The sequence below is a fragment of the Saimiri boliviensis genome, chromosome 8 (assembly GCF_048565385.1).
Source record: "Saimiri boliviensis isolate mSaiBol1 chromosome 8, mSaiBol1.pri, whole genome shotgun sequence".
NCBI lineage: Eukaryota > Metazoa > Chordata > Mammalia > Primates > Cebidae > Saimiri > Saimiri boliviensis.
Genome location: NC_133456.1, coordinates 85,878,745 through 85,893,045, shown reverse-complemented (window position 1 = coordinate 85,893,045; position 14,301 = coordinate 85,878,745). Strand labels below are relative to the sequence as shown.

Here is a 14,301-nt window from a genome sequence, read left to right as displayed (position 1 = left end):
TCTGCACAGCCCAAGCTGTGCGGAAAGCTGGGTGGAAACCTCTCCCCAGAACCCCTCCCTGCCTCCAGTCTTGGGGTGGCCTGACTGTGTGCAGTCACAGGGGCCTTCCTGTGGCTGCCTCCTATGGTCATATTTCTGTTCTGTGCCCGCAGACCTCTCAGCAGCTATTCCCACTGTGGGCCACATCTTCCTCCTCCACAGGCCTCCTTCCTTGTCCTCCCTGCGCCACTCCCTGTTGGCCGTCCTCCTCCCCTTGGTCTCCTCTGGTAGGTTCTCAGCCTCCACCATCACTCAGGCGACTCTTGGGTTCTGCAGCTCCTCTCTCCCCACCCACATGTGCCACCCAGGACTCTGTCTCAGGCCTGCTTTCCCTCCTGGCTCAATGTCCAACTCTGCTCCAACAGGTGCAGACTGATGGGGTCCCAGACCCTCCTGCTCCTCATCCCTCCATAACATCCAAACCCCCCACCCAGCCCAGACCCCTCCACCACCCACACTTTCCCAGACCCGCACCTGGCAGCTCTACTTGAGGTGTCGCCACCGAGGGCAGGTGACAACTCTTGAGGCGACAATCCTGCTGGTCCCTCCGCTGCCAGGAAATGCTCTGCACTGCCGGGTTAGTTATCTAAAGCGACGCTTCTACCCTTGAATCCCTCCCATGCTCCTGAGCCTGGTGACAGGGTACAGGCCATGGCAGGTGCTCGTGGGAGGGGGTCCCTGCAGGATCTGCCGCCGCCCCAGCACCTTCTCCAGTCTCCTGTAGCTTCTCTTTCCCGCCCTGAGGTCCTGGCCCAGGTCCTTGAAGGCACCTAGGGATCTTCTGCCTCTAGCCCTTGCAGAGCAGTTCCTTGCCTTGCCCCAAGCACAGGCCCCACCAATCCTGGAGCCCATCCACCTTCCATGGCCTCTGACCTACAGCCTCCCTAGTCCGAGTTAGAGGCCAGTGTCGGGCCCAGAGCCCCCCTGCCAGCAGTGCGGCCTTTTGCTCTACGCAGGGACCACTTATTCAATGCCTGCTGCATGCAACCTGGCCCAGGAATTCCAGGTGGGCAGGACCATGCCTGCCCTGAGCAGGGCTGGCACCCAGCAGGGCCTCAGTAAATGGTTATGGAGAGAATGAGTGAAGGAATAGGGATGCATTGGGGCCTTCTGCTCCCTTGTGGCTCTGGGGTTCTGGGTTTCTCTCCCCAGGCCAGATCTGCTTCCATTTATGTTGTTGGGCAGCACCTTTGAAAGAGGAATGCAGGATGTTTTAGGGCTGACCTCTGGCAGACACCTGCTCCCATAGCTATTTTACAAGTGAGGAAACTGAGTCCCACAGTGGGATTTGCCCAAGGCCACAGAGTAGGTCAATGGCAAAGCCAGGACCGTGTGACTCTAAAAATGCACAGTTGGCTGGGCGTAGTGGCTCCTGCCTGTAATCCCAGCACTTTGGGAGGCCAAGGCGGGAGGGTTGCTTGAGGCCAGGAGTTTGAGACCAGTGTGGGCAATATAGTGATAACCTGTCTCTATAAAGAATTTTAAAAAATTAATCAGGCACGTTGACATACACCTGTAGTGCTAGCTACTTGGGAGGCTGAGGCAGGAGGATTGCTTGAGCCTAGGAGTTTGAGGCTGCAGTGTGTGGTGATCGCACCACTGTACTCTACCCTGGGTGACAGAGGGAGACCCTGTATCAAATAAAATAAAATAAAAATAAAGAGTGCCCAGCACCTGGCCACCTAGGCTCAGTGAGTGGTGCACTCTCCCTCTGGAGGGAGGAGCAAGACTTTTGCTTTTGGTCTCTTCTCTCAGGTGGCTATTCCCAGGAGAGCTCATCCCTGGGGTCTTGGTCACAAATGTTGGTTGGGGGCCTCAGGGACCAGGCAGACTAAGAGACTCAAACTCATAAGCTCTGAGACCAGACTGAGAACAAGCAAAGTAGGCTGAGTGTCGGACGAGCAGCAGTAAGGACTGTGTCAAAGGTGAGACAGCAAGATCTGTGTGGTCTTTCAAATTCATCATTGAAAAAGGCGCTGCACTGGCCACATAGAACAGGTGTGTGGGTCCCATTCGGCCCTGAGTCGTGAGCTTGGGACCCCACACATACCCAGGTCCATTGCTTCCTAGGGGAGTTGGAGGCCCAGAGAGAAGACTCTGTCCCATCTCCTTCTGACCCCTTGCAGGCTCCCAGGGCTGAAAAGAGGGTGACATAAGGCTGTGCCCAGATGTGGAGAGTCCAGGGTGAGGGGCCCTTCCTTCCTGGGAAGAAGCAGCAAGTGCCAGGAGAGGAGGGCCCAGCTTCTGGCCTGCTGCTGGGCTTCAGGATCGCCCGTGCCTGCCCAGGTCTTACCTTTAACCAGGGTATGCTTGTCCGTGGGGGAGGAGCGAGCCAGCACCCGCAGCTTTGGCCAGATCTTGTCAATTCGCTCCTGCTCAATCTGGAGAGGGATGGGGAAGGGGGCAGGTCGGTGGGGTCGGGGAGAGAAACTGAGGCCTGGAGAAGGGAGGGGACATGCCCAGAGTTACTGGGCTCTCAGCAGCACACCGGCTGGCTTCTGTACAGTCATGCAGCACCCCACCTCCCAGGCTCCATCTAAGCGCGCGCCCCTGAAGACACGACGCTGGGACACGCACCTCGCCCTTCTCGTTTCGGATCCTCCTGTTGAACTCCTTGCCCTCGAGGCACAGAAAGTCCTCCCCAGGATGGATGATGCCACATTTGATGGCGATGGCCCGAGCCGTGTTGATATTGTCGCCAGTGACCATGCGGACCGTGATGCCTGCCCGCTGGCACTTGCGGATGGCTTCTGGGACCTGGGCAGGAGGGCAAGGGCCATGGGGGAGGGCACCACCTCAGGCAGGGACCCCCCCCAGCCCCGTCTTCATGGATTCCAGAGGGGCCCTTCTCACAGGCTGCTCTACTGACAGGGGACTAGATGACTGAGATACTAATGGCACACATGGCACATGGGCCACAGCCTCCCTTCCTGTGCCCATGGTAGGCATTGCTAATCGATCACACATCCTTTGATTTAACCCTGATATGGTCCACACCACAGAGTCCCAGTAGCCACCACTTATTGACCATGATAGTCCATCTTGAGACAGAACCATTGGCTGTCTTGACCTGGGCGAAGACTTTGGAAAGACTTCCACGAACACCTCCTCAGATCTGGCCCCAGGTAAGCACGTGAACTTGTCCTTGCCTCATCCACATACACAGTTCCTGCAAACTTGACAAATCCATTTGTGTATTTTCAGTTTCTTGGGGGGACATTTGCATTTGGGAGCATTTTACTTGCAGAATGTGATACAAGTTTAGAATATTTATAAAGGATTACGCTTCATGTAAAATATGCCATTTCTCTGCAATAATAAGGCTAGGTCCTGCCCTCTCTACTGTAATGACAGATGGATGTCCGGGACAATCAGGCTAGATTATAGCCAGCCAATCAGAAGCCACAGGGCTCTCTGGCCCCGCCTCACCCCAGCAGCTGGCCCTGAGCAGAGCTGAGGGTTCCCTGTGGAAATCAGCCTGGAGCTTCGGCAGCTCTTTATACACAACAGAAATCAATGGAACGAGTGATTCTTACCCGAGGGCAGTGACAAATAATAAAATAATATTTGCTGTAGAACATCTCAGTGCAAGAGAACATGTCAAGGACAGAAAATCCAGTTGTCTGGAAAGACCACAGCACATTAGAATCTCCAGCCTGGAAGCATTCAGTCCGATGTTGCCTCCCTGCGCACCCCACAGTGACCAGGAGCGAATTCCAGCATCCACCCACCAAGCCATGGCTAAGGGAGTTGGAAAACTATGGATTGAGTTGTATTCCTCCCAAAACACAGGCTGGAGCCCTAAGCCCCAGTACCTGTGAATGTGATCTTGCTTGGAGATAGGGTCATTATAGAGGTAATCCAGTTAAAATGAGCTCATCAGGGTAAGTCCTAATTCAACAGGACTGGTGTCCTTATAAAGAGGAAATCTGGACACAAAGACATGCAAAGGAGACGCCAGGCAGAAATCTGGGTGCTGCTTCTCCACTCCAAGGACGCCAAAGATGGACAGTAAGCCACTGGAAGCTGGGAGAGAGGCAGGGACAGCGCCTCCCTACTGCCATTAGAAAGAACCAGGCCTGCTGACAGATGTCCAGCCTACAGGACTGTGAGACAACGAGTGGCTGTTGTTTGAGCCACTCAGTTTGTGTGACTTTGTTACAGCAGCCCTAGAAAACTAGTACAGAGTGAGAGTTGCCCTCAGCAATGGGAAGAACAAGGATTGGCCTTGAATATCTGGCCTGTGTCCACTCCATCCACAGCAGCCGCCACTCCTTCAGCCCCCACCACCGTGGTCTCACGCTGGATCACTGCCCAGCCTGCCTCTGGTCACCATGCCTCTGGCCTGGCCTCTCTTCCCCTGCCCTGGCCACCGGTGACCCGCCTGAGTGTCAGCCTGTGGGGCTGCTCTCTTTCAGGGGCTCCACCCTCACGCCTTCAAGAGGAAACCCATACTTCTGAGCGTGGCTGTCTTGTGGCATGAGGAATGGATGTCGGGGAGGGGCAGGGTCCCTGTAAGGAGGCCTCTCTAGCTACTGGAGTTGTCTAAAAGACCGGCTCTGTGGTGACAGGTAGTGATCTCCCTGTTGTTGAAGGGTTAGAACAGGGCCAGCTAACCACCAGCCTCCTCTGGAAGCTTATTTCCAGGCCCTGGGGAGAAGCCTTCCAGTGCCCACTTAGGGTTTGTGAGCCATGTGAGCCAGGCCTCTGCCTCGTGCCACAGCAGCTAATCACATAAGCAAACGTGACCTCATTTTTACAGAGCTGGAGGGAGTGGGGATGTAGAGTGTCCAAGATCCTGTTTATATAACTTACTAATACACTCATGGTGGCTGTAACCTGGGCTGTGGCCCCTTGCTGTCTCCTGGCCCTAAGAACAGAAAGAGGAGCTGTTTCCTGGGAACATACCTTATCTGGCTCCTGTCTCTAAAAGGAGGAATTTAGGCTGTTTGTTTCAAAGATGCTGGAGGTCTTGGAGTTGGAAAGGACTTTGGGTCATTGACTCTGACCCTCTGCTCATTGCCTAGATCTGTTCCCAGGTGTCCTCAACAGATGGGCTGGTCAGCCTCTGCTTGACACACCTGACGACAGGGCACTCCCTCCTACTAATGCTCACTGCTCCACTGTGGAACAAGTCTAGCTGATTCTTTTACATAACATTTATTTTTTTCAGATAACAGAGCATTACCTTGAATCAGACCTGTACTCTGTTTGGAGGCAGGGTCTTTGGCACAGGCCTATACAAAAGGCTCTGGGAACACAGAAGGGGGTTTTGTGCTACTGTGCTACTGAAGTGAGCACAGAAAGTGCTGTTACTTTAGAAGAAAGTGGGTGGGGAGGAGAAATCAAGGAGGGCTTCCCAGAGGAGGCAACGTTTGAGCTGCCAACGGAGGCTCTGGTTCCTGGTATTGTGCCAGGGGGCTCAGGCACAATACATAGATTAGCCCTGGTCACAGAGAACTGTCCACTCTGCACTGGCAGAGAAGGCCTGAGGTGTGAATGGGCCTGAGGGCCATGCTGCAGGTGATCTGGAGGGGCTGAGGCTGAGGGAGGATGTGGGGTAGGGACTGGAGACCATGAAGTTGGAGAGGAGCAGAAGGTGCTAGACCAGGGATATGCTCCTTCAGGCACTGTGAACTGTGGGAAGTTCTGAGCCAGAAATGAGGTGGCTGGGGCTGCATTTTAGAAAGACTCACTTTCAAGACTGTCTCCTGGAGCCAAAACCAGCCATCTTTTGGGCCTCTCTAAGCAAGCTGGCTTCATGAGAAAAAGGAGGCTAATTTTTGCAGACCCTATACTTTCCTCTGTGCAGTGGGGAGAGGGCTTGCGGACCACAAGGCAGGGATTGGCTCTGCTCTAGGGTCACGCATGAGCCCGGTTTCCTCATCTGTAAAATGGGTACAATAGTATCCAACCCTTCGGCAAGGCTGGGGGGAACTCTGACGGCACAAACAGCCCAAGCACAGGATGGCACACGCACGCCTTTTTCAAGCTCCCTTCCTCTCATAAATGCAACAGGGCATTCGCAAGGCCGCAGCCCCTCCGCAGCCCTTCCCACCTTCTTGCCCTGCCCGTGCTGTGCCCTCTGAGGCCTGGAATGCCTTCCCTCCCTTAGCCTCTATGTGTCAAGTCTTCCCATCTCATAAGTGAAATGCGCTCTATTCATGAAGCCATTCCCGATTCTTGCAACCCAATGGAATGCTTCCTTAAGCTGCTCTCAGGACTTAATTTTGTGGCTCACTCATTCACTAATTGGACAAACAGCTCTGGAGCAGCTAACTGCTCTGGACACTGAGGGTCCAGAGATGATTAAGACTCAACCCCCAGAGGCATCGATCTGGTTGAAATATGCTTCCCACATAGTGCTCGCTTCGGCAGCACATAGACTGAAATACGCTTCCCACATCAATGAAATTGCTGTGAAATAAACAATAAATAAATAAGTTTGGGAAAAAATGACTTCTTTCGCTAAAATTATCCTAGATATTTCTCACTGAGGAAAAACAGCCAGGAAATGAGCGCTTCCTGTTTTCATTAAATAAAGGCTTTTAAACATCTGTTGTTTCTGGTGACAGCCGTTGTCGGTGATTCCGAGGGCTTCAAACACCCCCAGATAACCCGGCAAATCCCAGACCGCTGCTCTCCTGATGGCTTTATCAGCACTGGCTTCAATCGGCCTTGGAAAATGTACCTGCTGTAAGGGCCGACAGTGGGGTGCTTTGGCAAGGGTGTTTGATCTGCTCCTGGGAGGGAGGCAATGTGGGGATTCAACCCCTTGACAGTCAGGGAAAGCAAAGGAGGTAGAGATTGTTTTCTTGCAGTTGCAAAATGAATCTCAGTGTGTCTGCAGGACCCTAGAGATGGTCCGGGCTGAGGGTTACCCTCTGGCTGAGCCTCCTAGGCTGGAGGCACCAGGCGGGAAGTTCATGTATGAGATTTATGGAGGGTAACAAAGAGTTCTGTATAAAGGGTTAAGTCCAGGAGGACAGAGCCCAGGAGAGCTTGACAGAAAACACAGCCACCATAGGCACATGTGTTCGCTGAAGGTCGCCCCCCAAAATGGGGATGGTGGCTGCCTCTGAGGTGGGAACCAGGGAGCTAGAGGGGGCAGGAATGACCCACCTAAAAAACAGACAAATAAACAAAACCTTACCCACACGCCTCCTTGGGTCCTGATCCCTCCCACCCCACGCGGAGATGATGTATCAGTAGGTCTGAGCTTTTAGGCTGGCAAGTGGTGTCACCTGCAACCCTGCTGTGCCCCTCACTGTGAATGCTGGACAGTCTGATTCTCTCAGTTTTCAGGTAGGAAAACTGAGGCCACCTGTGAGGGAGTGGCAGGGGCAGAATTAGAACCCTGTTCCTCGAGTCTGCTGTATCGCTTGAGTAGGTGACTGCTGTGAAATGGTTTAGGACTCCTATGCAGACATCTCAGGGGTGCGCCAACAGGAGAGAGGGTGGACCACGCAGGCGCCCTGAATGAAGGAAGTGGAGGAGGATGTGAGGTTAAGTCTTCTAGTCAACTAGCTCTCTCTCTGGGGATGTCAGAGCTTGGGAGGGACCCCAGGGGCACCTGGGCCGACCTCCCATTTCACAGATGAAAACACCGAGGCTCACAGAGGGAATCGGGTTAGCAGCCACACTGGGGGCTGGAAGTTGATTCCAGGTCCCCCCTTCCCAGAGTCTGTGCCTGCAGCCAACTTCTCTGGATGATCATGCTGTCAAGAGAAAATGCCAGGGACCCAGCTCTGCCTCCTCAGGCCCTGTGCATGGGGGGCTCTCGTCCTTGTCCTCATCTGCTTATCCTCTTGACTCAGAACTACTTGTCCTTTCCGTTTTTTTTTTTTTTTTTTTTTTTTTTTTTGGCAACCAGGCAAAGGCCCTGAGGCAGGGAGGCAGAAAACCTGTTCTGATCTGGGTTCACCAGTCCCTTTGGGCACATCACTGCCCCCCTTTGCCTCAGTGTTTTCTTCTGCAAATCGGGGTTTGTCGGGGAAGGTGTTTGGACTAGATCAGCCACTCAAGCCTCAAGTTATGCCCTGTTAGTGATATGAAGTTTTAGTGAGTGGTGACCAACATTTAAAAAAAGAAATAAAGAAACAGAAGAGAAAATAGCTAAGTGCATCCTATTATTTTGTGAAACTCTTGTTTTGGTTAAGTGTGTGTGTTCACTGAGTCATGACATAAAATACATTTCTTATTGTGGGTCGTGGTCAAATAACAGTTTGTGTCTGCTGCTGTCTTCCATGCACCTAAGGGATGCTTCCACGGCAGGGTGGTGAGCCAGGAGCTCTGGAGCTGTCGGGGGAGGCTGTGGGGTTGGGAAGGACAGGGGAGCCACAGGGTGTGGGCAGGCCAGCCTTGAGTGCTGCACAAGAATGAAGAGTTTTCAGTAAGGAGATAACACATCACAGTGAGGCCTGAACCCATTAGCAGCTGGTAATGAGTGGACGTCCACAGGGAGGCTGATAAATGGCCTGTCTGTCCATGGAGAGAGAGGTTTGTAGGAAAGCACGTGTGGGCTTCACTGCCAAGCTCCAGGGGCATTAATTGTCTTTGCTGTTTTAGGATCTTGATAGGAGTGTGGAGGCCACAATGACACCCCCACAGGAGGGTGTGTGTGTGTGTGTGTGTGTGTGTGTGTGTGTGAGAGAGAGAGAGAGAGAGAGAAAGAGAAAGAGAGAGGGATAGGAGTATTAGACATGTGTGGAAGGTTGGGGTTCCAGTCCCATTCATTCTCATTCATTCATTCCACAAACGCTCATGGAACACCTTTGGTAGGCTGGGCTGTGTGTCGAGGGCTGTGTGTCGAGGGCTGTTATGTGTCCCTGGATCTAGGATAACAAAATCCACCGGAGAGGGGATAAAGGAAGGAGAGAAGGAGACCCACGTATGTGGGCCACTTATATGGTGCCAGATGCTCTGCTTGTTGCTTTAGATGCATAATCTGAGCCTTCATAATATCCTGGAGGGGGTGTTTGTGATACTATTATTATCTCCAGTATGTAGATGAGGCTCAGAGAAGTTATGTAACTGGTCCAATGTTACACAGCCAGGTATGCAGTCACTCAGGATCACAGATCTGTCTGATGTCTGAGCTCACACTTTGATCCTGCTCCCTGCTGCCTAAAATGTCAAAGTCCATGCCTGTAACCTGGTTTCATTTTTCTTTGGAATGAAGAATTTTACAACATCAGGGCCAGCAACTCGGAGGGCATCTTGTCTATCTCCTTTACCTTAAAGAAAGGGACACTGAGGTTCAGAGAGGAGTAGGGAATGGCCAGAGACCCCCAGAGACCAGTGTCAGGGTAGGTCCACCAAGGAGTGGAGGAGGTGGGCCCGCAAAGCATCTGCACCAAATCTTACAGCCAAGGCCAATCTGGACCCAGCCAGGCCTGGCCAGGGCATCCGGTCTGGACCCAGCAGCTGAGTGAGTCCTGGGAGGAAGCAGAAGCTGGTTCCTCCTGCACCCTGCCTCATGCCCTGGGTGCTCCCCTGGGGCCTGGCAGTGTGAGCTGACTCACTCTGCTGGCCCATGCAGTGTTTTGGAGACTCAGGACGGCTTCCTCTGCTCCCCACAGCCTCTCTTCAGCCTGGGCAGCCCCACAGACCACACCCATCCCATCCTCCCCTGACCCTGGCAGCTCCAGCACTGAGCTCTTGGCCTTTCCCACCCAGGTGCAGATTCAGCTAAAGGAGACTAAAGACCTACTGTGTGCTGAGCACCCCGCTAGGTGTACTGATAGGCATCACCTCCCTCGATCCTTGTGAAGTGGGTGCTGTCAGCCCCCTTCCCTTCTGCTTGAGGATGTGACCTTCAGCTAACTTTCTAGCTCTGTTCTCCTGGAACCCTGATCAAGGTAGACTCAGCTGTGTTCCGAGGCCAGCTTGCTAGGGTTAACTGGCTGGTAAACTGCATCTGCACTGGTGAGAACGACACATGACAGGGACACCGCACTTCAGGTGCTCCTAAGAGCAATGACCTTTGCTATTGGGTGTGTCCTTTGCAGGACCCTGGAATCCAGGCTTGTAGATTTGTTACAAGAGATCCTGGCTCCTACAGGGCAAGAGGTTTCTAAGGCAGGGCAGTCCCTACACCTGTCCCTTGGGGGACCAGAGGGAAGAGCTCATGGTGGCTGCGTAGACAGCTTAAGGACTGACCCATGACAGAGCAATGCCTGCTGCCAGCCTGTGGGTTCTGTGTCCTTCTGGGCTGACCCATGCCATGTGTGGTCTACACTGTTTCTTATGGGCGATCCTTTTATGAGGATTGGGGAAGGAGATTCCCCATGGGCACTGTGTGGAAACTGAGACTCAGAGAGGTGAAGTGACCCAGGTGGCTGGCCTCCTTCCCCTGAGCTGGCTGGCCCCAGGGCCTACCTCTGGCCGCACGGGGTCCTCGATGCCCACCACGCAGATGCAGGTGAGGTCGTTGAGGATGTCATTCTCATTGTCCCAGTCCGGCTCGGGGCTGCTGGGGAAGTCGCGGTAGGCCACGCAGATAGTGCGGAGCCCATCGCAAGCCATGGGCTCAATCACCTTCTTTACCATCTCGTCCCGGTCGCGGGGCCGGAAGACACGGGGCTCTCCTGCCCCGTTGAGGATTTTGCAGCACCTGGGGTAAGATGGAAGGGAGATGGGGAGCCCAGGGAATGCTCCTTCTGAACCGCTCGAAGTCTGCCTCCCCACCCTAGTGATGCCCAGCTGGCCGTGGCTGGTCATCCAGTGCCCATCCAGTCCATCCCCAGGCAGGGTGAAATCAGGCATCCTTCCTGTAATTTCTGCACAGGCCACTCAGCAGGTGCAGCCCCACTTTGACGTGTTATATGTTCACAAGATTCATCTGAAATAACATTCCCACAACCGAAATGGTTTACAAAGCACTTAAAACCCCGGCTAGCAGTTCTTGACACTGCCTGCACATTAGAATTGCTTGTGGGAGCCTTTAACAAATATCCTTGTGTGAGCCTTGCCCCAGAAGTTCCAGTTCAATTTGTCCGTGGTGAATCAATTTTTTTTTTTTTTTTTAAACACTCCTCGGAGTGATTCTAATGTGTAGTTAGGGTTAAGAACCACTGGGGGCTACACCACTCCCCTCCGTGTACAAGTGAGGAAACTGAGGCCAGAGAGGAGAAGGGATTTGTTTAGTTCACTAAGCTTATTTCCAGCACTTTTCTGGAGTCAGAGGAGTGTGGCTAATAATGAAAATAGCTACCAACAACCAACTCTATGCTAAAGGAAGTGAAATAAGAGAGATCTAAGTGTGATAATGGGTAGAACTTCCTGATGAACCAGTGGCTTAGGGAGGAGGAGCGGGAGGACTCTGGCTATAGAAATGTTTGAGAGGATATAATGGAAAACACAGAGGGCAAGGGGTGTGCAAGCGAAGGTGAGTCTTGCTGGATGACCTTGGGCAGGGCCCTCTGTGGCTCTGATGGCCACTCCAGCCGGGCAGGCTGCTGGGCCCGGCCTGGATGGCGGCCATGCTGTATGACGCTGACATCCCCAGGGCCCTGCATCAGGGCACAGCCCTCAGCCCAGCACCCGGCCAGTGCTTACTTCTTGAGCACGATCTCAGAAGCCCCCTTGCTGTACATGCGGAAGCTCTCGTCGGGCAGCTTGATGACGGTGCTCATGGACTTGCGCACGGAGTTGAAGGTGTACACTTTGTACAGCTTCTCCTCTGGCATCTGGCTGCGCACGGGCTCGTAGTCCTGCTTCAGGTCCAGCACGAAGCCCAGCAGGCCGCACTCCGTCTTGTTGCCCACCTGCCGAGGCAGGGCGCCCTCCTTCTCTGGGGGCTGTGGAGAGAGGCATGAGTGGCTGGGACCTGGTGGAGCCCGTGGCAGGGGAGCTCCTGCCCCGGCTGCCACCGAGGCTCTGGGTTGCCACCAGGTGGTCTCTGGGTTGCGGGCTGAACCCGGAGGGAGTCCTTGGCCATCCCCTGCACCCTCAGGGCTCTGCGTCCCAGGTCCAGTCCTGGCTCCAGATGAAAGGAGGGAAGCAAGATTAGCTTTTTAAAAAAGTATGAATTATTTCAAACATAAAAAAGAGAATATTGTAACAGTTATGTGCCTACCATTCAGCTTTGTAGCATCTTAACATTATGCCATACCTGCCTCAGATTTTTCTAAGAAGTGGAACATTACGGATAAGGTTGAATCCCCTCTGCAAACCTCTCCCCATATGCATAATTCATACCTTGTCCCAGAAACAACCTGTCTTAAATTTGGCATTAATCATTACCACGTGTGTATTTAACTGTTAATTTTGAGATAACGATAATTTGCATGCAATAAGAGACAACACAGAGATGCTGTACACCCTTCATCCAGTTCCCCCAGTGTTGTCACCTTAGTATTAATACAAGTACCGCAGCTGAGATGGGGATGCTGACGCAGGGAAGCTGACCTTGTTGAGATTTCACCAGCTTTACATGCTTTTGTGTGTGTGTGTGTGTGTGTGTGTATTTCCTATGCAATGGCACCACATGTGGGTTCATGTGGCCACCACCACTGTCAAGATTGGGGACCGTTCATCACAAGGGTCCTTGTACTGCCCTGTTTCTAAAGCGATGGTCACCTCTCTCTCTCCCCACTCTCTGGCCATGGCAACCACTTATCTCTTCCCCGTTTTCACACGTTTGTCATTTCCAGCCTGTTATATGAATGGAATCATACAGTCTATAACTTCCGGAGCTTGGCTGCTTTGCTCAGCAGAATCCCCTTGAGATCCAGGCAAGCTGCTGCATGTGCTGATAATCTGTTCCTTTTGATTGCTGAGTGGTATTCCACGGGACGGACAGACTGTCCCTTGTGATTTCAATCAGGTTGAACCAATGAAAACTGCTATTTTTGAATGTCAAAAATGGTCAAATATGGGCAAGTTCATGCAGTTTGACCTAATGCAAGCCTGTGTGGTTGTGTGGTGCTGTTCTGAACGTGGCATACTTGCTGTCAGGAGGCTGTACACACTTTTCTGTAACCTCCTTTTCTCATGTAACATTGCACGTGTATCTTTTTTATTTTGAGGTGGAGTTTCACTCTGTTACCCAGGCTGGAGTGCAGTGGTGCGATCTTGGCTCACTGCAACCTCTTCCTCCTGGGTTCAAGCAATTCTCCCACCTTGGCCTCCCAAGTTTGGAATTACAAGTATGTGCCATCACCCTTGGCTTATTTTTGTATTTTTAGTAGAGATGGGGTTTTACCAGGATGGCCAGTCAGGTCTCAAATCCCTGGCCTCAAGTAATCTGCCTGCCTTGGCCTCCCAAAGTACTGGGATTACAGGAGTGAACCGTTGCACCTGACCGTAACTGTGCCCGGCTGTACCATTCTGTTTTTGAGATTCGTTCATCTTTATGGCCTACTGTGTTCCTCTTTAACTGCTCTACAGATGCCATGATATGAACACCCTGCAACGACTTATCCCTTCCCTGAGTCCCTCCCTCATTTCCTTCTCCCCCTCACACATTAGACACATACTCTTTGGCACCTGCTTCATGCTGGCCCTGTGCCCACCGCAGGGCCGTGTTAACACCATTAGCTCCTGTCCTGGAGACTCCCAGAGCACCACCTGCCTCTCCCCAGCACCTGTCACTTCCTTACATGGCGGCCCAAACACAGGCTGTTTCATGTCTCTGTGCCTTTGCCTCTGCTGCTCCTCCCGGGTGGGTCCCTCTCCCTTCCCTGCCAGGAAAACCCCCTCTTATCTTTTAAGGACCAGCTCAAATATCTCCTTGTTTTTGAAAACTGCCTCATGTGTCTGTTGTCTTCCCCTGCATTCTATTCCTCTCTGGGTTCTCAGGGTCAGTGGGAAGCCCAGCACACAGCAGGTGCTTATTAACCATTTGCTAGATGGCTCAACGCAGACCAGAGTGGTGGGGAAGACAAAGGTTAATGGTTAATGGTAAAGATGAGACGTCTCCATATGGGCACTGATGTGGGATTCATAGGAGGCTGTGGAAATGCAGATTTTGTAGGGGCCTCCCATATGCAGCCCGCATACCCCAATGCACACACCCACTCATGCCACTTAAAGAAAATTCATAGGGGTGACACAGGTGGAGGTGGCTTCAGGGGTGGTGAAAGACATCAGAGATAAACCCAAACTCTAAAGCAGGCATCCCCAGACTTTTTACACAGGGGGCCAGTTCACTGCCCCTCAGACCATTGGAGGGCTGCCACATACTGTGCTCCTCTCACTGACCACCGATGAAAGAGGTGCCCCTTCCTGAAGTGCGGCGGGGGGCCGGATAAATGGCCT

At 52.8% G+C, this 14,301-nt stretch overlaps 1 protein-coding gene across 16 annotated transcripts in view; it reads right to left on the bottom strand.

Annotated features, from left to right (window-relative positions):
- ATP2B2 (ATPase plasma membrane Ca2+ transporting 2) overlaps window positions 1-14,301 on the bottom strand; it is a 401,304-nt gene that overhangs the window by 23,502 nt on the left and 363,501 nt on the right. For all 16 annotated transcript variants that reach the window (XM_039478690.2, XM_039478683.2, XM_039478686.2 and 13 more), the window contains 4 exons: window positions 11,599-11,840; window positions 10,420-10,654; window positions 2,617-2,796; window positions 2,333-2,420 (listed from right to left, as the gene is read on the bottom strand). In XM_039478690.2, the coding sequence (XP_039334624.1) occupies window positions 2,333-2,420; window positions 2,617-2,796; window positions 10,420-10,654; window positions 11,599-11,840 (745 nt within the window). The remainder of the gene's footprint in view (window positions 1-2,332; window positions 2,421-2,616; window positions 2,797-10,419; window positions 10,655-11,598; window positions 11,841-14,301) is intronic.